Genomic DNA, 22,505 nt, shown 5'->3' on the forward strand with positions numbered 1-22,505 from the left:
CAGATAGGTTAAAACACTCGCTTGTCATGTCGCATGTGTATAAGACCAGGGATGGACTCTCGTCTTACTTGTACAGCAGAATGTCAGCTGCTTGGAGTACCGGGTACGTGAGCAGACCCACTGTCCCGTCGTGCTTCTGCTTGGCAGTCTTCGCCTGCGGGAGGGGAAAAGAGAGGAGGGCAAGAAATCTGACTCAAACCTGACCATACGGCTCAATCGAGAAACTGCAAAAGCTGGCAAAGTGTGATCTGAAGCCACTTGCAACAACATCGTATCTCAGTTCCTGTGAGCAACTCAAGCCGTTTTGAGTAGGCTTGTCTTCATGCTTAGTCAGGGACAAGGTGAATCTATTTTGCCAATGCCCCTTTAAAGGATCCTGCCGTTATTTCTTACTCATTTTATTAAAGTAAGAATGTAAGAGTTTTCCAGGTTCCTAGTCAAATAAATTTCAGATTTCACAGATAAGGTACTACGTTATTGTGAAATTAAATTTCTACAAATTAACACGTAAAAAAAAAGTATTAACATCAAAAGCCCTATTGTTTATCTGTTTAAACAAAAATGAAATTAAATAAGAGAAATTTTAATCTAACCAATCCTAATGACCTGTCTTGAAGGTGATAAGGCACACTGAAGAACTGAGGGAACATTGACCCAAAGCACAGTACAGGTTGTACAGATCAAGATAGTTGTTTAATGGAGCTGTGCAGGGGTCAGCAGAGGTAACATTAGAAATATTAAATAACTAGGGAGCAATAGGTGCCGACTATGAACTACTAGAGTGTACCAGCTAAACATGAGGCCTAGTGATACTAACTCCCTTGCTGCAGGTGAATATGGCTGACATAGAATTTGGTTCTCTGAGTAGAGCTACTTATTAGAAAGGAATAATGTGCACAGTTCTGAGGCCTAGGTAGAGCATATCTTATAAAACACTTTGGATATTTTGGTGTACAGATAAAATTCATTCATTCAGTTAATATGAATCATTTCTCTCAAGTTCAATTATTTCTGAATTAACTGAACAGCTGAATTTATAAACTTGTATGATTCCAGGGACCAAGTTCATGAGCTCACATGCTTCCCCACCAACATACAGACACACCCTTTAAGGCTGGGCCTGAAAATGCAACATCTTCTCTCTTTACCCATCTTAATTTCAGTGTTGTATATTTTAGCTACAAACTTAATTTTAATTTTAAACTTCAAGTAATTTCTGGCTTATAGCAACCAATGTTATTGGCCATTCAAAGAAAATCTGAAACTTTGAACATACAATTTCTTTAGTACATCCCTTAATTACCATGTTCAGAATAAAGGCTAGTTCACAACTATCTAATGTAAGTTTAATTTGGAAATGGGAAAATAATCTGCATTTACAGTCTTTTTATATTAGCATACTTGACCTTGAAATTACAATAAAAGGGGGAGATGTGAACATTAATATTTGTTGAGCACCCATTATGTGCCCCGGATGCCTTACATACATGTTACTCACTAATTGTCCAAATTGCCCAAACCTCAGCAACCCTGATCCCACCCTTCCATGCCACTGTCCCATCCCTCACTGTCTGAATCAAAACCAAGCTGGGTACTCTTATCAGATCTTCCATGTCCCTCAGAGCATTTATCACACTTTCTTATTACTTGTTTAATTGCCTCTTTCCCAATAGTTACAAGCCTCATGAAGCTTCCTCTGTTGACTGCTATGTCTGTAGCACCTAGCATGACAAAGTATCACTAGCATTTGTTACTGAAGGAACAACCACAAAAGTAGCATGCCCTGAGATAAGACTGGGACTTGAAGTCCATGTTCTTTTCACAAGTAAGAAATCATGGACTAGTGGAAAGGCTTTTCCAGAATATAAGTACATTCATTAGTAGTATGTTATCAGGATATCCTTAGATAACATTTTAAAGTGGGAACAGTTCTTACTAAATTAGTATTCAGGTTCTATAAAAAGGGTTTCAGCATTATACTTAGTGGTAGAATGTTTTGATAAAATGGGAAGGTCTTGCCTAAAAACAAGTATGGCAGAAAACATTAAGAAATGTTGTTTTTAATTCTTGGCAAGTAATGAATCTGCAACATGACTGATACTGTCTTTTTATTTCCTGTCTTAGTTCACTAAAACTGCTATCACAAAACACCACCCCAGATAGTTTATTAACAACATAAATGCATTTCTCACAGTTCTGGAGGCTGGGAAGTCCAACATTAAGGCAGTCGGTGTCTGGTGGGGGATCACTTCCTGGTTCCGGACCGTGCCTTCTCACTGTGCTTGCACATGATGGGAGGGGCAAGGGTCTCTCCTGGGCCTCTTTTATAAGAGTGCTCATCCCATTCATAAGGGCTTCACGCTTACACTCTAATGATCTCCCAAAGGCCCCACCTCCTAATACCATCATCTTGGGGGTTCAGTTTCCACGTGTGAATTTCAGGGGGATGCCACACTTTGAGCCACTGCACTCAGGCGCTGTCACCATGAAACCCTCTCTGTTTTTTGACTATAGCACATGCAAAGACTCCCGAAGATCGGCTTCTGAGGAAATCTGTGGCCCTCAAAATAGACTTGAAAGAGGCTTGAAACTGAAATTAGTGCTGATGTAGTTAGGGGCTACCTACCCTGGGATTATCCAATTGCAAAAATAAATGGAAGTAAAGAACTATGAATTATCCAATTTATCTTTCTTAGTTGAACTTCTTAGAAAAAATACAGCCGTAATTTTTCTGTGGGTTTAAACTGTTGCCTGGACTCAACTTGTTTAAATGTTAAATAAACTATGTTGTCTCTTCTCCCACAATGAAAACATTCTTTCCTTACTGCCAGCTAATTCCAGTGCAGATGGGAGGGAACTTCAGGATCTAGTGATCCAGAATTTGTGATTGTTTGATAACTACAAAGTGGTAGGGTCAAAGTCATTACCAAGTCTATCCAAAGGTAACTCTGATTCAACTATACACAGATAAAAACAAACAACTAATGACATTTTTAGGTCAGAAGGAATCTTGGATAACCTTTTACTTTCCCTTTAATACCCTGAAGTAGAGAGATTAAAGATGCTGTTCCAGTCATTAGTGAGTAGCAGACCAAGGAGGAGAATAAACCCCGGACTCCCAGAGCCTGACACAAAAATAAACAGCAAGGGAAAAACAGCTTCCTTTCTATTTATTAACCAGATCCCTGGCATTTACCTTCCACTGGTGTAAATGTTGTAATCGAGGTAGTCTGACCATGCAGGAAAGGATCCAACTTAACTGTGCATGTTCGGGCACCTAAAGAAATAAAACAGAACATTAACAAAGGTGGCCAACGTTTTCTTGCATAGTAAAAAAACAAAAAAAACTAAACAGGCAACAGGTATTACCTTAAATGGCTGAAAATAATATCCCAAATCAAGGTTATTTTAAAAAAAGGAAAAGGAGCCTTGCTCTCATTTATGATGCATAAATTCTATACAAAAAGAAATTCATAAAAGCTAACGGATCCAATGACTAATCTAGATTTAAATTTTCTCCAGAACATTCTTAGTAAGTAGGTAACCAGACTCTGCTTCAACATCTTCAATGACAGAGTTTCATTATGCTCTGAGGCCTCTATTTTATCTTTTAAAAAGCCAGGTTTATTCAGAGACATACTGGTTCCAATCCCTTTCTAAATAACTTCTAATTAAACAGCTATAATACCACACATGTAAATGCGAGAGAAAGGCACTGGACTTTAAATTAAAGAATTTTTTTTTTTAGATCTAGAATGATTTGAAAGTTAGGAATCACTTTATCATCCCATCTTCTCATATGGTATTTTATAGCTTCTAGTTCCCCCCTTCCTCCTTCTCCTCCTTCTCCTCCTTTCTCTTCTTTCTTTCTTTCTTTCCTTTTTTTTACGATTAGAAAATATAGTTTATTTAGAAAGTAAGTGAGAAAGAGAGGGAATTTACCTCCCCAAGGTAGGAAAGGGGGCCAAAGCCAGGAAACATGGCGATGGCCACTTTCTTTCTTTTAAAGAAGAGGTCTAGTCAATATGAAAATAAAAACTTTTCTCAAATTATTTTTGTTTGAACTAAACTTAATCAAGTAACCAAACCTGGCAACAACTGGGATAAATCTTGGGCTCGGGTCACATTCTGATGACCTAGAATTTGAGTGCTCTGCATCCCATTTCTGGACCCTTGGGATTCCAAGTCCTTCATCGACCAATCCATCTTTTGTGTGTCCATATGATTTCCTTAAAAAACAGAGGCTGTTGCCAACTCTAAGAAGTGGCCCCAAATGTGTTCTTTGTGGGTTTTGCAAAGGAACATAAAGGAAGGGAACTGGCCGATTTTACTAGCTAGGAATCATCATCTGGTGTGTAACCGTTTTTCATTTTTCCCCCTAAGTTATAGAAAAGGAAGAATCGTTTTTCACGTGTTTGACAAGGAATCCCTTTTAAGGCTCTGCAAGGCTCTGGGCTGACTCTGTCATCCTTCTTCCAAGAGGCATTAGGTTCCATTAAGGGTAATGACTTTGACAGCACTGACCATGTAAATTGGTAACCGCTGCTGTAAACAAACAGCTATCATACAAAAACAGTAACCCTGGATGTAAGCAAGAAAATTAGAGCTGCTTCCAATCATCAAGCGAAACACATTCCCATTAGGACCAATAAAACAAGAGCTATTTTTTGGCACAAAGAAGTTGGAGAGAATCTTATTTTCTTCTTTGCTGAATTGGGGAATAGAAATAACCATGGACATGTGGAAAGAGACAAGATGACGCCTCTTCAACCCTGGCTCAAATGCTTAGCTTTGGTGATATACAAAAAGCTACCACCATGTCTCCATGAAGTCAAGTGTTTTCCTTGGAGTAGCTTTTTATTTGGACATATGGAGTGAACGTTACTTAATATTCTGTAGAGATCCTCCTGGTGTTTTCACACTAGTGAGCATAAAATTAAGTCACAGTATCCTCATACAGAAAAAGTGGGTAAAAGGTCAATCACAATTACTGTTTCACAATTCATCTTTAATAATTACATTAACAGGGTAGTACACTTCAGGATTTGGCTTTCTTACTTTATTTATATTCATGATAATTGCTTAGAATTTTCAGATTTCTATCTGGAGGAAAAAGGAAAAAATAGTATTTAAACAAAATATTTTCTGACATGCTGTGAAACCACAAACAAATGATATAACCTGTTTTAGCCACAGAAAAACAAAGGCATGGAACAATAAAGTGGCTTATTGACCATCCACAAACAAGTCAGCAGTAATGAGCAGAGACAAATTGGAGATTAACAAGCAAAGACATATGTATTCTTCAGTAGCAGTTTTGCCTCTCTTGTTCACTGTTGTAAAATATAGCCTTATACATTAAATGTGCTCCATAAATATTTGCTGAATGTGTGAATAATATCAACGGCTGCAGAAAGAATAGGACCATTAGATTTGGCAACTGACTTGATGATCCAGGCATAAGCAGTTTCACGGGAATAACTGGAATGAAAGCTAAATTATAGTGCCCTGCGGAGTGAGCCTAGGAGGCAGGACACGAACATAGTTATTCAAGAGGCATAGCAGAGCGGTTAGGAGCTCTGTCTTTGGAGTGAGGTTGCCTAGCCTGAACACTAATTTTGCCACTGGTTATCTGGGTGACCTGAGTAAGTAACTTAACCTCTCTGTGCCTCAGTTTTGTCATCTATAAAATGAGGTTAACCTCAGGTATCCTCCTGACAGTGCGTAAACAGTATCTAGCACATAGTAAGCACTCAATAAATGGTGGTTGTTTTTATTATAAATATTTTTTAGAAGTGCTTTTGTTTTAACTTTTTATTTTAAGGTAATTGTAAATTCACAAACAGTTGCAAGAAATAATACAGAGATATCACATACCTTTTACCCAATTTCTCCCAATGGCAACATCTTGCATAACTATCATTTAATGTCACAATCAGAAAAGTGAATTTGATGCAATTTAGATGTTGTTTGTTTTACAAGCGCTAATTATGTGGGTGTATTTGGTGCTATGTACTTTTATCATATGTGTACAACATTTGTCTTTGGGGTTTTTTTTAAGGAAAGACAGAGATGGGATAACTGGTAAAAGTAAAAATCTTATTTTGCTTTTTAAGGTGGAACAGATCTACCATCTAGGTGCGAAGCACAAGGAGCACCAGTAAAGATTCAGGAGAAAAGACAATTCAAAGAACAATATTTCTGAAAGAGGAAATGAAATTACACCCGGCATGGTTAAAAGAGTGGATGATGAAACATCTTCCAGTGAGACAGGGGAGGAGAAAGTAAATGAAGATGAGGATGTATCTGGTGAACTGGAGTGGAAGGCAGAAAGAGGAATTTACATATGACAGGCTCTGTTATCCCTAAACATAGAAGACAGAGCAATTCGGAATAAAGGAGACAAGACATACACTCAACAGAATTGCTGTGCTTGATAGGAAGAAACAAAAGTTCTTAAGGGATGACGTTTATGGATATTTTTGTACATGAAAGAGGACAAGTGATACATGAATTATACTGTTGGGGAAACCGATTTCTTCATGGTAGATTAAAGTGTTCTACCTAAGTAATAATAAGTACTTTTAAAATTTTACAGAAAAACAAATCAAATCAGTTGGGTGCACTTTTCATTTCCTTTAGTCAATACAAATTCTTAATAGGACCCAAAAAGCATTAAACATAGAGAAAAAAATCTTAGTAAATTAAACTATACTAACATTAAGAATTTATTTATTTTTTTATTTTAGAGGTGTGGGGTACAATTCAGGACTAGGTACATAAGCTGTCATTGTATTGAACACCACCATTTAAAGAGAAAAAAGGTAAGCCACGACTGGCAGAAGATATTTGCAATACCTATGAAGAATATATCGGTATACAAAATATATTGGTATACAGAATATGTAAAAGACTTTTACGAATTTATAACAAAAAAGCAAATAACCCTAAAAAATTAGCCAAAAGTATGAATAATTAATTCACACAAAATAAGATATCCAAATGACAATATATCAGAAAATACTCAACATCGTTAATCATCAAAAATGCAAATTATGTGCATTAAATGTGAATTAAGGTCACAAGACGATACTATTACATTTACCAGAATGATTAAAGTGAAAAATCCAATAGTATCAATATGGGGATGACACTGACTAAATGGAACATTTACTCTCACACACTGCTGTAGAAATATAAATTGGCATACCAACTTTGGAAAACTGACAAGCCCCATTAGCACGCCACATTCACATATTCTATGACCCAGGCATTCCACTTCTAAGTATGCATCCAACAGAAATGTGTGCACATGGTCCGCAGAGTACACATGCAAGAACTCACCACAACCGCTCCAAACTCCGAGCACGACAAACACCCACTCTGGCGGCGCAGTCACACGACGGACGGCGACAGCAATGAGGATGAAAGAGTGCAGCGAGGCAAGCCGACCGCAAAGCCCTGACGCTAAGCCTGACAGCCAGGCGTATGCGGAATGAAAAGCGCGCACCGAACGGCCCCGTTCATGTAACCTTTACAAGCAGGTTATCCTCAGGGAAGGGGCTGTCAACGACTAGAAAGAAGGATGAGGAGCGCTCTGGGTACTAGCTATGGGGGTGTGCTCAGTGTGTGAAAGCAGATTGAGCTTTACACACTAAGGACTTGGCACTGCTCGGTGTGTTTGCTGTATCAAACATAGAGTTTACATCAAAAATTAAAAATACGAACATAAAAACTGAGTCACGAAATAGATAAGTCAAAACCTGTGACAAACATTAGATTGCACGTAACTGAAGAATCAGAGAACTAGAAAACAGAAACGTAAAAAAGCCACTCCACACAGAAACAGGTGGCCCTCAAATCAAAGCCCACCCCAGGTCTTTTCACATAGTCAAGGGGAAGAAGGAATTCCCGTCATTGAAGAAAGATGAAGACACCAGAGCTGCCACTGAGTTTGATGAGATCCCGTTGTCCGCCCTGCTCCCACTCAAACCCATTCCAGTCAGGTTTCACCTCCACCACTCCACTGAAACTGTCCGTCACTGCCATCAATGCTAATAGGTAAGGTGAAGTTGACATCTTACTTGGCAGATTCAACAGCACTTGACACAACTGATTACTTCCTGTATCTTGATACATTTTCTTGGCTCCCCAGACACTGCATTTTGGTAATTTTTCTATTTCAATCGTTTCTCTTCTCAATCCTTTTGCGGGTTCCCCTCTTCTCCCTGACTTCTTATATTGCTGGCACCCAGGTTTCAGTCCTTGTTTCTTTACTTCTATTCTTTTTTATACCCACTCCCTTTGCAGTTTCATCACATCTCATTGCTTTAAATATCTATATTACCGATTACTTCTTAGTTTATAACTCCAGCCAGATCTTGCCGATGAACTCCAGACTCATTTATTCAGCTGTCTGTTGAGTATCTCTGTGCGGATCTCTGACATCTCAAGCTCAACGCATCCAAAGTGGAACTCCTGGTCCTCTGCCCCAGGCCTGCTCCACTTGCAGCTGTCCCATTCCTGTTACTAGCAACCCTATCTTTGCGGTTTCTCAGACAAAAACCTTGGAATCATCCTTCACTTTTCTGATTCTCTCACACTCTGTATCTAACCCATCCGAAGATCTTGTTACCTCTGCCTTCAAGAGCATCTAGAGTTTCACCACTTCGACGAGCACGTCAGTCTGAAACACCATCAATCCCCCGGGAGCACTGTGGCAACTTCCTAACTCGCTCTCTGCTTCCAGCCTAGGTCCTCCACGGGCCCTTCTCAACAAAGCAGCCTGTGACCCTTTTATCACACAGACCATGGCATTTCTCTATTCAAAATCCTTCATGTACTTTCCACTTCTGCAGAGCAAATGCCGAAGTCCTCATAACAGCCTGTAGGGTCAAGGACCAACAATCTCCTCCTCCTCAAGGCTGTCACCTCCGTGATTCAGGCTCGTCTCCTCCTTTGTCCCTGCCTCTTCTCCAGCCATGCTGACTTTCTGGCGTTTCCTGAACACACGAGGTACAGTCCCATCTCATGGGCTTTTCACTGATAGGAATTGTCTTCTCCCAGATATTCACCTGGCTGACTTCCTCACCTAAAGTCTTGTCTCAAATATTATTTATCAAGGGGTTTTTCCCACCCATACTGCTTGAAATAGCAACCTGCTCCTTTCAACTCCACTCCCAATTCCCCTTATTCTTTTTCCATATCATTTACCACTTCTAATATACATTATGCTTGGCTTATTTATTACTTATTTAATGTTACCCCAACAGAACACAAGCACAATAGTGGCAAAGATTTATTTACTGATATAACACGAGTACCTAGCACAGTACCTAAGACATAGTAAGTGCTCAATAAATACTTGTAATATGAATGCATGCATGAAATTAAAGGTTCATTGACAGATAAATGTCTAAATAACACGTATATTTATATAATGGCTATCTATATGATGGTATATTTATATAATGGCATACTGTATAACAAATAAATGAGTAAGATTTATATCTATAAACATGGGTAGATCACAAAAGCCTACTGCTGTGTGAAAAGATACTATATTATATCAATTACAGAGAATTTTTTAAACCGCACAAACAAAAGTATTTGCTGTTCATGGAATTATTCACAAAAGCAAATGTAGAGAATGGGCAAGCTTGATACGCACCAAATCCAAGATTGTGGTTGCCTGGGGATGGAAGAAAGGGATGCGGGGGTGGGGGTGTCAAGGGAAGAGGTGAGGCAAGGGGAAAGTTAAAGGAGCTCAACTTCAGCCCTAAGTATTTTAACACAAAGAAGCAAAGCACACATGATAAAGTACAGCAATATTCATCTCTGGTGCTGGGAATATCAATGTTTGCCACAAAATCTCTGTATTTTGCTGTATTTTTTAGCATAATTCAAAAATACTTTACAAATAAAAAGAGTACAAGACAGCAAGACATCAAAAAGATACAGCTTCTAGGTATCAATTAAACCTACCCAAGCAATTAGCTGGTTTTGTTTTTGATCAATTCCCGAATCAGATCTCTGATTCATAGGATTTTACTTCCTCCTATACAAATATTATCTTTCCAGAAACCACATCCTATAAGTTTTAGGACACTTGGAAGACCATTCAGACTCACAAATTCCCATTTATTGCTTCCTTTTGGAAACTAGCAATTTCATGCTAAGTTATTTTTATTAGATTCTTATCATCCCCATGACAAATCCCCTTAACAAGAACCTTGTTTAGGGTTCTGATTTTAATTAAGAAAACTCTGTGTCAATGATAAACTCCCACTCCCTTCAACTGGTCTACCTCCTGTCAGTACTTGTGTTTGCCAGTGAACATCTGTCTGTACACATTTGGAGTTCCCTATACTTTTTCTAAGTCCAATCCTTTCAAAGTTGAACTAAGTAGCTTCTATCAGCCTGTTCCTGAATTAAAAGTCACTTCCATCTAAATTTTATTGCTTATTGTGTGTATGTGTGTTTCTTTATCTGTAGTAATATTCATCAAATTTTGCTAGGCTGTACTAACAAAGAACCCCAAATTTAAATGGCTTACATAAATTGTTTCTTTGTCACTCATATTACATACTGGTACCTACAGATTGGCTATAAGTCTGCTTTACATGTCTTCTAATTCCAGAACCGATACTGAACAAATAGCCCTTGTATGAAATAATCTGTTCTCATGTCAGAAGGTAAAAGAGCAAGAGAGCTAGGCAAACATGGAATGGCTTTTAAAGATTCATCCTGGACTGGTGTACTTCATGCCCGCTCACTTTCTGTTGGCTAAAGCAAGTCACATGGATAAGCCCAACTCAGTGAGGCAGAGTTGCTTCCCCCAGAGGATATACTGTCAGGCACATGTCTGGGTGAAGACATATAACCCTTCCACACAGGGGTTAATAAACAACTGTCCCCCAGCCAAGTCTGTCATTGGAACTGTTTCTGTTCCACCCACTGGCTAAGAATGTCTCTTGCGTTACATAAGAGTAATCACATTTTAAAAAGAGCAAGGAGAAGGAGGAGAAGAAAGAAGAGAGAAAGAAAGTGAAGATGAGGAAGAGGTGGTAGCAATGGCAGAGACCACAGGTGGTCAGGTGGCCTGCAAAGCCCAAAATGCTTACTGACTGCTCCTTCACAGAAAATCTGATGACCTCTCCCCTTACAGGAAGTAAAAATGAGTAACAGGGGACAGTAGTAATCCACCACAAGTACACCCCCAATATTAGCTACATTGAAGAAAGATAAGGAAGCTGATCTATAAAGAACCTGATGGCGAACAGGTGATTTTTTAATCAAACCTGTCTTTTCAGAAGGATTTTATTTAAAATTTTTCTGTGGCTATATCTGATAGTCCCAGTAACTTAGATCCTACAAAATAAAGAAAAATATTTGCAAATCATATGTCTGACAAGCAGTTAACATCCAGAATATATAAGAAACTCCTACAACTCGACAACAAAAATCTCAATTGAAAACTGGGCAAAGGACTTGAATAGGCATATCTCCAAAGAATACATACAAATGCAAATGGCCCATAGCATATGAAAAAGATGCTGAATATTACTAATCATTAAGGAAATGCAAATCAAAACTACAATGTGATATCATCTCACATCTATTAGGATAGTCACTATACTTTTTTTAAGAAAGCGTAGCTCTACAAGTAAGTGTAGTGAGGATATGGAAAAAAGCGGAAACTTTTGTACACTGTTGATAGGAATGTCAGATGATGCAACTGCTATGGAAAATAGTATAATGAACCCTTCAAAAATTAAAAATAGAATCACTATATAATCCAGCAACTCCAGCAATACATAAGAATTGAAAGCAGGGTCTTGAAGAATACTTGCAAACTCATGCTCATAGCACCATTACTCACAGTTGCCAAAAAGGCAGAAGTAGCCCAAATGTCCACTGGTGAATGAATGCCTAAACAAAACGGGGTATATCCGTATGACAGCATTCATTTGGCCTTAAAAAGCAACAATATTCTGACATATTAGTTCGTTTATTGGCTAAACTTGTGAGCAGGTTGTTTCTTGTTTACGTTGTGAACGGGTAATTCAAAGACCAGATACAACTTTCAAACCACGTATATTTTGCCTTTGTCATTTTAAATGTTTGAATGATAGCTATACTAAAACACCTGCAGTGTTCCCTACCCTACACAATTCCACAGACTTCTCTTCTTTCTTTTGGTTTATATAACAACATCCCAAGAGCCTATCTCTTTAAAATGTACATATTAAATCAACTCTAGTGAGGCATAATTTACAAACAATAAGATGTGCCCAGTTTAGCTGTTTAGTCTCAATAGATTTCAACAAATCTACACACATATGTTAACTAGCGCAACAATCAAGATACAGAAGATTTCAATCCCCCCAAAATGTTTCCTCATGCCCCTTTGCACCCACTGCTCTTAGAAACCACTACATTGTTTTACTACTATGGCTTGGTTCTGCTAATTCTAGAATAATATATAAATTAACTTAATATATGAGCTTTTCATGCTTAGCCTCTATCACTCAGCATATTTCGGAGATTTCTCCAAGTTGTCACATACTCCTTTTCATTGCTGAATAGTATTCCGTTGACCGAATCTGTCACAATTGTTTAACTATTTACCTGTTGATAAACATTTGGGTAGTTTTTAGTTTTCAACTGTTATAAATAAAAATACTATGTATATTTTTGTACAAGTCCTTTTTCAGACTATGTTTACATTTCTCTTGGGTAAATATCTATGAGCAGAATTACTAGGTCAGGTAGTAAGAATATGTTCAGCTTCAACAAACTGTTCTCTGAAGTGGATTTACCATTTTACACTCTTATCTGAAATGTATAAGAATTCCAGGTGCTCCATATCCTTGGGAGGGATCTTTCTCCTTCTTTGTACAAGGTCATAGGTCTATCAGATTAGAACCTCACCCTTATGACTCCACTTTAATCTTAATTACTTCCTGAAGATCCTATCTTCAGATATAGTCAAATTTGGAGTTAAGGGTGTAAGATATGAATTTGAGGGTGTATAAGTCAGTCAATAGCAAGCTCCTATTAGATGAACCCTACCACAGATAGCAACTATAAACTCTAAGCACACTATAAAAATTAATTGCATCAAGGCATTGGAGAATAATCAAAAGTAGACAGTAACTAGAGGGGTGTGGTCTATTCTTTTACAAAAAGAATGAAACTGAATATGTGTCCTGTTTTATGACTTTCTATCTGAAGACAATTCTCAAATAGAGCCATGAAAAGTTTCTAAATATGATAGAAATTTGCGTTATTACTGGCTTAAAGAATCAAAGAACAAAGTTAGATGACTATAATGGCTGGAAAATAAGCAGAGAGATTCCTAAATGAAGAATAAGAGAGTGGCAGGCTTACATCCTATATATAAACTCTATCCAAATATCTGGTCAACCCTGGAAATTGACATGCACAGGACAGCTGGGCACAAGCTATCCAACTGTGGCTAAAACAACTGGTGGAAGATTTCAGGTTGTTGCTCACCACTGGAAAAGCAGTTTGGAGTTTGAGTCTAATCAAGTTAATTGCCTGCTAAAACAACAGTTTTTTAAAAGACACTCTTGAGAGGAATATAATAGAATTCAGAATCTCTCCAATTTGTCATTTAATATATTCAAGATACTAGCCAAAATTACTGGACGTATGAAAAAAATAGGCAGACATACCCATTCTTAAGGAAAAAGACTATCAATGAAGATCAATCCTGAGATGTTTCAAGTGTTATATTTAATGAACACATTTTGAAGGAACAACTATAACTATACTTAAATATGCAAATGAAAATATGCTTGAAATGAATAAACAGATAGGAAATCTCAGCAGATAAATTTTTTAAAACTATCAAAAAGAGCAGATAAAAATTCTGGAAAGAAAACATATAATATCTGAAATGATACCATTGTAAGGACTTAACCACAGATTGGGAGGACAGAAGAAAAAGTCACTGAATGAACAGATAGATTCATAGAAATTAATCCTCTTAAAGAAGAGAGGAAAAAGACTGAAAAAAAAAATAAAGGAATATAGCCTCATGAAACCATGTTTGGTAGGATCTGGAAGTTGGGCGCTACTTCCTCTCTTAGGGAGAAACTACTTCCTAATAGCTGTTTTGACAGCATTAAAGCATTCACAGGTTATGGCTCCGCCTGCAGGTGCAGAAGTGGCACAACAGTGGCGGTTGGAAACTTAGCAGCGTCATGACTGACCTAATGGACTCTTTGGCTCATGGAATCCAGTAGGCAACGGACTGAGCAAGTTAATGAGACACTTTCAACTGCTGCCTGAGAATCTGATCCTGGATCAACCACCTAGTTATACACCGACCAGATAAAACAGCATAGGTTAACAACATTACTAGGCAACATTGTTTTTGACAAATAATCCCCAGTTGGTAATTGTACCTAGACTGGGAAAACTATAAGTGCCTGATGGAAAGTTATAGTTTAGGCTTTCCCAAGTATAGTGACTCTCGTAACTGGCATAGCTCTTTCAAAGACCCCCTAAAGCTTTGTATAAAATGTAGAAGTGGATCTTAGCTCCTGTGAAAAATATTCTGCTTGCAGAAGCGACCTTGCTGGCAAGCTAGACTCTTGTTCAGTGCCTTTTTAAAAGTAGACTTGTGCCAAATATGGCCTGTAGTCTCACGATTCTAAATATTTCCTTGAACTTAAAAAGATACCATAGTGGCCATCGGAGATGACAGCTGAAGCCAAGTAGGTGTCCAAAGTGGGAGTTGTGCACATGCGCCAATGTCCAACGCATACCAAGAAAATATTAGAGCTTTTATGTGTGTTCATTTTGAATCCCATTTTGCTTTAGAGGAAAGTTGCGTGATATACAATATAGACACATCTTTTAAACAGTTTTCTGAATTTTAGACTCAGGGGTCCACATGCATATCTGTCTCATGGACACACTGTGTTGTGGTGGGGCCTGGGTCTCAGGGGGCCCACTCCCCAGACAGCGAACACTGTGCCCCCCGGTAGTCTCTGGTCCCTAGTCCTCCTCCCCGCTCAGCCCTTATTAGTCCCCCAGTGTCTATTACTTCCGTCCTTGAGATCCCTTAGCTCCCACACACGAGTGAGAACATGCAGTGTTTGCCCAGGAACAGACACAGCCACAGAAAAGAATGAAATCATGTCCTCTGCAGCAGCGTGGATACACACATGCAGGCGTAAGTCTCGAAAACGTTTTACCGATAGGCATGAACAACAAAAAAATTTTTGAAAATCACTGAGTCAGAAAATAGAAATTATTTTAAAACACAGCACTTATAAAAATTACCCATTTTCTAAATTCAAGCTTTAAAAATACAAAAAAAGTGGAAGCACAGAGATCGTATTTTGTGACTAAAATGCAATAAACTTAAAAATCAAATTTTTAAAAAAGCTAAGTTTTTTTTTTAAAGTCATGTATTTGGAAATTAAAACACATTTCTGAATAAATCATAGATCAAAGGAGAAATATAGGGAAGTTTAGAAATTATTTAGAATTGAATTAAATGACAATACTACATATCACAATTTTGTGGATGCTGATAAAACTGAGGAAATTTATACTGTACTCCTGGATGTTTATATTAGAAAAGAAGATTGGCTGAAAGTGAATGAGGTTTGCTGAAGACATCAGTAAAAAAAAGTAATTTCAATGAAAACAGAAGGAAAAGAGGACATAATGAAAGGAATGAAATAAAAAGCAAAGGCATAGTAAGAGCCTCACCAAACCAAATGTATATTCTCTAAGAAGATTAACATGGGAGAACAAAGGAAGGAAGGCATTTCAAAGGAAACAACCCACAGACAATGTTGGTAATGACACAATCTCAGCTTTCCAGCATAAATTAGAATTTTGAAAACAAGTGTCCATCACTGTGTTAGACAGCTTCTGATATCTAAAGACTTTCCTAATGAGATTTGTAGAGCTATTTACCGATGTGATTTTTTAATATAAAGTGTCAGAATGTGTAAGATGTACATAATTCAGTCTTAAATGTGAAAGGCAAAACATAAAACACTCAGGAGATAATAAAGAAAAATAACTTTATTGTATTAGGACAGAAAAGAATTACTTAAAGCACACCCCATAAAATACTGAATTGATTGCATTAAAATGAAAACTTTTATATGATAAAAGTCATCATTTAAAAGACAAGCCACAAACCGGAAACAGAGACAATATACTACAAAGGGCTGGTATTCAGAATGTGTAATGAAGTACGACAAATAAATAAAAAATACAAACAATTTAAAAATGGGCAAAATATATGAACAAATAATTCATAGAAGAAAACAAACAGGTTAAAACAAAGAAAAAAAAAGTGCTTAACCTTACCAGTATTCAAGGAAATGTAAATTAAAGCAACAAGACAGCACATTTACTGTATTGTGATAGCCAAAAAAACCAATATCTAATAACACCAAATAGTGCCAAGGACTTAGACCAAAAGGAACTCTCCACACTCTCAAACGCTTCACAATACCACAGAGCCTAGGGTAAGCAAAGTATGTGTATAGTGGAATAGGGAGATAGAAAGTCAACATTTGCCTGGCATCATATACCACCTTATTTAAATTCACATTAGAGACATTAAAAAGGGGGTTCAGAGAGCTTGAGTAATTCGTCCATTGTCTCACAACCAAAAACAGGAACTCTCCTGTTGGTAGGAATATAAATTGGAATGCCATTTTGGGAGCAATCTGGAAATACTCAGTAATGCTGATGATATATATATATATCTCACATATCCTCATGATTCAGCTCTTAGGCACATAACCCAGAGGAAGTCTTTCACATGTACACAAAAGGCATAAGTATGCTCACTCTAGTATTTTTTTGCAGCAACCAATAAAAAGAATGGAAAAAGATCAAAATATTCTTTGCCAGGAAAGTGAATAAATTGTGAAAGAGCCAGACAATAGAATATTGTACAGCAAAGTAAATAAATCCCAACCATGTAACACTGCACACAAAAAATGGATGCAAGAATATAGGTACAGCATGGTACCATTTACACAGTTTTAAAGCATGCAAAACAAATATTACAGATTGTTTATGGATACATCATATGCAATAAAAAGTATAAACACATTCATTGGAATGATGAGTATCAAATCAATACAGTGCTTACTCTGGGGAGGCAGAGAGGGGAATAGCATTAGAGTAAGCCAAGCCAAAAGTTTCTATTATACCTCTAATGTTTTATTTGTTAAAAAAAACAGAAACTACATGAAGCATTATGTCAAAAGGTTAGCATTTCAAAAGGCAGACATTCACCTTCATATGTTTCTGAACATATGAAATATTTCTTTTAAAGTTCCCCAAAAACCTTTGACAACAAATGCTTCTGAAAATATTTTATTGTTGAAAATGAAGAGAGGCATTATCATCAATTTTATCTCCATCTTCCAATTCCACTCCACCTTTACACAAACATTTCACAATATCAAGGAGCCTAGGGTGAGGGAAGTAAGTATATAGTGGAGTAAGGTGATAGAAAGTTAACAATCATCCAGCATTGTGTATCACCTTATTTAAATTCCTGTTAGAGGCATTTTAAAAGGGAATTCAGAGAGCTTAAGAAACTTGCCCATTGTCTCACAACCAAAAAGAGGTGGCAGTGAGATTCAAGCCAAAAGCCTGTACTTTTCGCAATATTGTTCTTGATAGTAAGAAAATATCTGGCCAGGCGCGGTGGCTCGCACCTATAATCCCAGCACTTTGGGAGGCCGAGGTGAGAGGACTTCCTGAGCCCAGGGGTTCAAGACCAACCTGGGCAACTTGGCAAGACCTCATCTCTACAATAAATCAAAAAATTAGCTGGACGTGGTGGTGCATGCCTGTAGTTCCAGCCACTTGGAAGGCTGAGGCGGAAGGATCACCGGAGCCCAGCAGGTTGAGGCTATGGTGGCCATAAGCATGCCACTGCCCTCCAGCCTGGGTGACAGAGTGAGACTCTGACTTGAAAAAAAGAAAGAAAATAACTCTCCTTGAAAGCATAGTTAACCTCTTTCTATGACAAGGATAGGGATAACACAAATGCTGCAGCTTATTCACAAATGCTGCAGCTTATTCATCAAGTCATACAGGAGTATAGATCCAGGAAAGGGGGTGGTCCCAGCAGGAACTCTGCAGAGAAGGACACACATGGAGTCTAGTTATGTGGCGATTTCCCTAACTCCCTGTATTACTTAGGCCAAGGGTCACTGAGATCTTTATCCCCTCCAGGAACTTTGGAGGTGATGTCAAATTACAAAGAGCTTCCCCAAATCCATTAATCTACACAGATTTTGGTCGCTCCCTTTCTATTTTGCAACTGTTGCTGTTAGCTAACAAAATATGTACACACATAAATATGTACTTAAATGTGTTTCAAAATTGCCAGGATACATGAAAACACCAGACTCTCCCTAAATTTTTTTGCCTGTCCAACTTCATGTCTTGGTTCTACACTGCTAAGATAAGAGATAACAGGTCAGGTGTAACTTTCGTTTGTGCACAGTGAGCCGAGACTCATGCAGTCAGTTCCTCTGGCTATCGTTCCCAAACCGATTCCTCCACAGCCCCCCTTCCTTTCTTATTATTAGTGATTTTAGTTTCCTGGGAAACAAAACAGAACTCGAATGAGGGAGCCCAGATTCCACTTTCCTCCCTCACCTTTTCCTGGTCTACTTTCGGCAGAAAGCCAGTGTCTAGGGTCACACCCTCCATTTTTATCTTCCATCTGCAGAGTGATTAGACTGCAGAGAAAGTAACAACAAAAGGTATAGAGACCTGTACCTCAGAGTCAGCTGTGGGACTCGGGCTGGATTTGCACTCAGGTCTCCTGGCCCACTAGGACTGGCCCGCCATGGACTTCGGCACCCAGATGAAAACCTCTGCCAAACGCACACGCAGGCATTCTCTTTCCTTCTCTCCCTCCCTCCCCCTCTCCTCCCTCCCTCCGTCTCTCAAACACACACACACCTTTCAGAGGAGAGGGTCTATAAAACTCCCCACATATGGCGAACATATTTTAGGGGAAGCACATGACTAGAGGCCAGTGGGAGAGAAAGAAAAAGAAAATAATGAGAAAAATCTTCAATAAGTCTAAATTGTTCCAGTCAGACTGCTGAGAAAGAATGCAAAGAACTGCAGAAGAAAAATATTGGTAAAATATCAGCATTATAACACAGATAAAGTCTCTCTCAGTCTTAAATCATTACTAGAAGTTTTTCTGATGTACAACAATAGCACATGCAAAAATAGTCTTTATAATTTAGCAAGTACTTTGCTTAACACAATAAATATACCTGAAAAGAATACATTATGTAATATAAAAAGATTTTTCTCTCACTCACAATTTTAAAAATTCTTAATTCTACTTGTAAATAATTGTGTGTGGGGGGGATGTGGGTACCATTAATTTTAACTGGCACTGGCTTCCAAAACTTTAAGTAAAATTGTTTTCTAAATTGCTCTCCTGTGTTAAATATTTAATGCTCAATTCAGGGCTTAAATGCACTATAAAACTACCAATATACACGAAATAACAAAAAAGTTAAATGTTGATAAATTATCTCTGCTATCTGTTTTATAAATTGTAAATGGATTTATCAAATTTTCTGCAAAAAAAACAACAGAAAAAACAACTTAAACTTCTGCTTTAAAGAGTTATGGTCAAAGATAATCAGATCGCCTGAACACAAAATAAACTGACAATAAAAAGTCTGCATGACTCAGTGGTATAGTAGAAGAAATGTTGGCCTCCTGTTCTCTAGGGCCTCGTTCTTGAAGGATTTTCCAGCTAAGCTGAGTTTAGATTTTTACCTGAGAAAGGAGAGAGGCGCTGATGTGCTTTTAGTGGAAAGATAGCCGTGGCTGCCAGGTGGCAAACGAACCACCAGCCTGTGAGGCTGGGGCAAGAGAGGAGGGGCAATTCAATTGTGCAGGCGGGAAATGCTGAGGGCCTTGGGGTCAGCTCCAGCCCCCACTGCCCCTCTGCCAGCAGCTTCTGAGGCAGAGCCACGGGCTTGAGAAGGGCTGCAGGCAGGGAGCAGAACAAGGTTCCCACTCCATGAGCACATCTTCCTCACGCGGCACTTCAGGGGAAGAGAAAAGGTGTCCTGGCTTTGCCACCTATGAGGCTGTGTGACCTTAAGCAGCTAATTAAGAAGTTGAACGCCTGGCACAGTGGCTCATACCTGTAATCTCAGCCCTTTGGGAGGCAGACATGGGAGAATGATTGAGCCCGGGAGTTCAAGACCAGCCTAAGCAACATAGCGAGACCTCATCTCTGCAAAAAAACAACAAAAAGTGAGCTGGGCATGGTGGCACTTGCCTGTAGTCCCCACTCCCCAGGGGCTGAGGTGAAAGGATCGCCTGACTCCAGAAGGTAGAGGCTGTGGTGAGCCTTGATGGTACCACTGCACTCCAACCTGGGCAACAGAGTGAGACCCTGACTCCAAAAATAAATAAATAAATAAAGAGAAGTTACGGATGTTGAGCATTTACTAAGTACAAGGCCTCTCTCTTAAGATAGTTTTAAGTACATTTTCTAACTCACTTAATCTCTTCATACCTTAATTTATTCATTAGTGAAAGAAAGATAACAGTAATATCTAATGTGGCCGTTTTAATGATTAAGAGAACAAACACATGAAATGGCTTGATAAACCATAGTCACTTTAAAGTATTAGTTTTCTAATAAACTAGATATTATAAGTAATCTAGAGCTGACTTAAAATAAGTGAGAGGAATGTGTGCAGGTTCTATGCAAATACTAAGCCATTTTATATAAGGAACTTGAGCATCCACAGATTTTGGTAGCTGCGGGGATCCTGGAAGCAACACTCTCTGGAAATTGAAGGACCACTGTACTCATTTCACTTATTACATATTTTTTAACCAGTTGCTCTGTGTGGATTATCACATTAAATTATGTGAATAATAAAACTTCCAACTTTTTTTATAGATCTAAAAATGCAATGATTATTTTCTTTTCGGCCCCCATCTGTTGGAGACTACACAGGCTGATCACCTCACACCAGTTAGAATGGCTATTACAAAAAAGATGAAAGACATTAAGTGTTGGCAAGGATATGGAGAAAGAGCACCCTTACACACTGTTGGTGTGGATATATACTAATGCAGTCATCAATGGAAAACAGTAAGGAAGTTCCTCAAAAAATTAAAAATAGAACTACCATATAAATCAGCAATCTCTCTACTGGGTCTATATCTAAAGGAAATGAAACCAGGATGTCAAAGAGATTACCTGTACTCTCAAGTTCATTGTAGCATTATTGACAAGAGCCAAGATATGGATAGTCAACCTAAGTATTCATCAAAAGCGATCAAAGTGTCCATCAACAGATGGATGAATAAAACATGATATATGTACACGGTGGCATACTGGGCAGCCTTGAAAAAGGAAATCCTGTCATTTGCAGCAATCTGGATGTACCTAGAAGACATGTTAAGTGAAATAAGCCAAGCACAGAAAGACTGTATGATCTCACTCATATGTGGAATCTAAAAAAGTCATCAGACTCACAGAAGCAGAGTAGAATGGTGGTTACCAGGGTTCAGGTGGTAGGGGAAATAATAAGACTGGTCAAAAATACAAAATTTCAATTAGACAAGAGGAATCAGTTCAAGAGATCTATTGTAAACACATGGTGACGATGGTCAATAACAATGTATTGTATACCTGAGAACTGCTAAGAGAGTAGATGTTAAATGTTCTCACCACAAAAAAGTGAGGTAATGCATATATTAAATAGCTTAATTTAGCCATTCTACAATGTATACATGTTTCAAAACATCATGTTGTACACCATAAATATATATAATTTTTGTCAATTTAAAATTAAGAAAAAAAGTCAGCAGTTGGCCTGGTATAGTAGCTCATACCTGTAATGCCAGCACTTTGGGAAGTTGAGGTGTAAGGATTGCTTGAGACCAGGAGTTCAAGACCAGCCTGGGCAACATAGCAAGACTCTGCCTCTAAAAACAAACAAATAAATAAATAATGAAGATAAAAGTTCAAAGCTTTAAAAAAAAAAAAAAAGCTGCCAATTATTGATTTTTGTATCACAAAACATAAAGCATCCCCACAATAATTCTTTCATCTACTAGAGCACTGCAAATATGAAGCCATGTGTTTAAAACAACAACTACTTCAGGGAGACCAGCTTATTTGATTATGTGTATACTTGAAAACGGTCCTAAGAAGGAAAAGCCAATACATGTCTTCACGATTTTAAGATAAAGCCTGAGGAAGATTTTTCCGTCCTCACCTATGAACAACCTGAGACTTTACGATCATTTGAAAGGAGCTGATGTCTAATGTTCCTTTCCAGGTGCTCCATGGGCAAGCGGCCAGCACAGTTTCCATCCACATTAATGCAAAGGGTAATGACCAACTATGTGGGACAGTAGCTCATAGTCACTGGCCATCAGCTAACACAGATTGATGCAAAGGAAAAGCAACC

The 22,505-nt window shown here is 38.2% G+C and overlaps 1 protein-coding gene across 3 annotated transcripts in view; it reads right to left on the minus strand.

The window, feature by feature from the left end:
* Window positions 1–22,505, minus strand: part of WARS2 (tryptophanyl tRNA synthetase 2, mitochondrial) — an 87,637-nt gene that overhangs the window by 12,220 nt on the left and 52,912 nt on the right. For all 3 annotated transcript variants that reach the window (XM_008065901.2, XM_021716459.1, XM_021716458.1), the window contains 2 exons: window positions 3,197–3,277; window positions 69–154 (listed from right to left, as the gene is read on the minus strand). In XM_008065901.2, the coding sequence (XP_008064092.2) occupies window positions 69–154; window positions 3,197–3,277 (167 nt within the window). The remainder of the gene's footprint in view (window positions 1–68; window positions 155–3,196; window positions 3,278–22,505) is intronic.

Source organism: Carlito syrichta, unplaced genomic scaffold (genome assembly GCF_000164805.1).
Source record: "Carlito syrichta isolate Samal-C Ts95f unplaced genomic scaffold, Tarsius_syrichta-2.0.1 Scaffold308819, whole genome shotgun sequence".
In the NCBI taxonomy this organism is placed as follows: domain Eukaryota; kingdom Metazoa; phylum Chordata; class Mammalia; order Primates; family Tarsiidae; genus Carlito; species Carlito syrichta.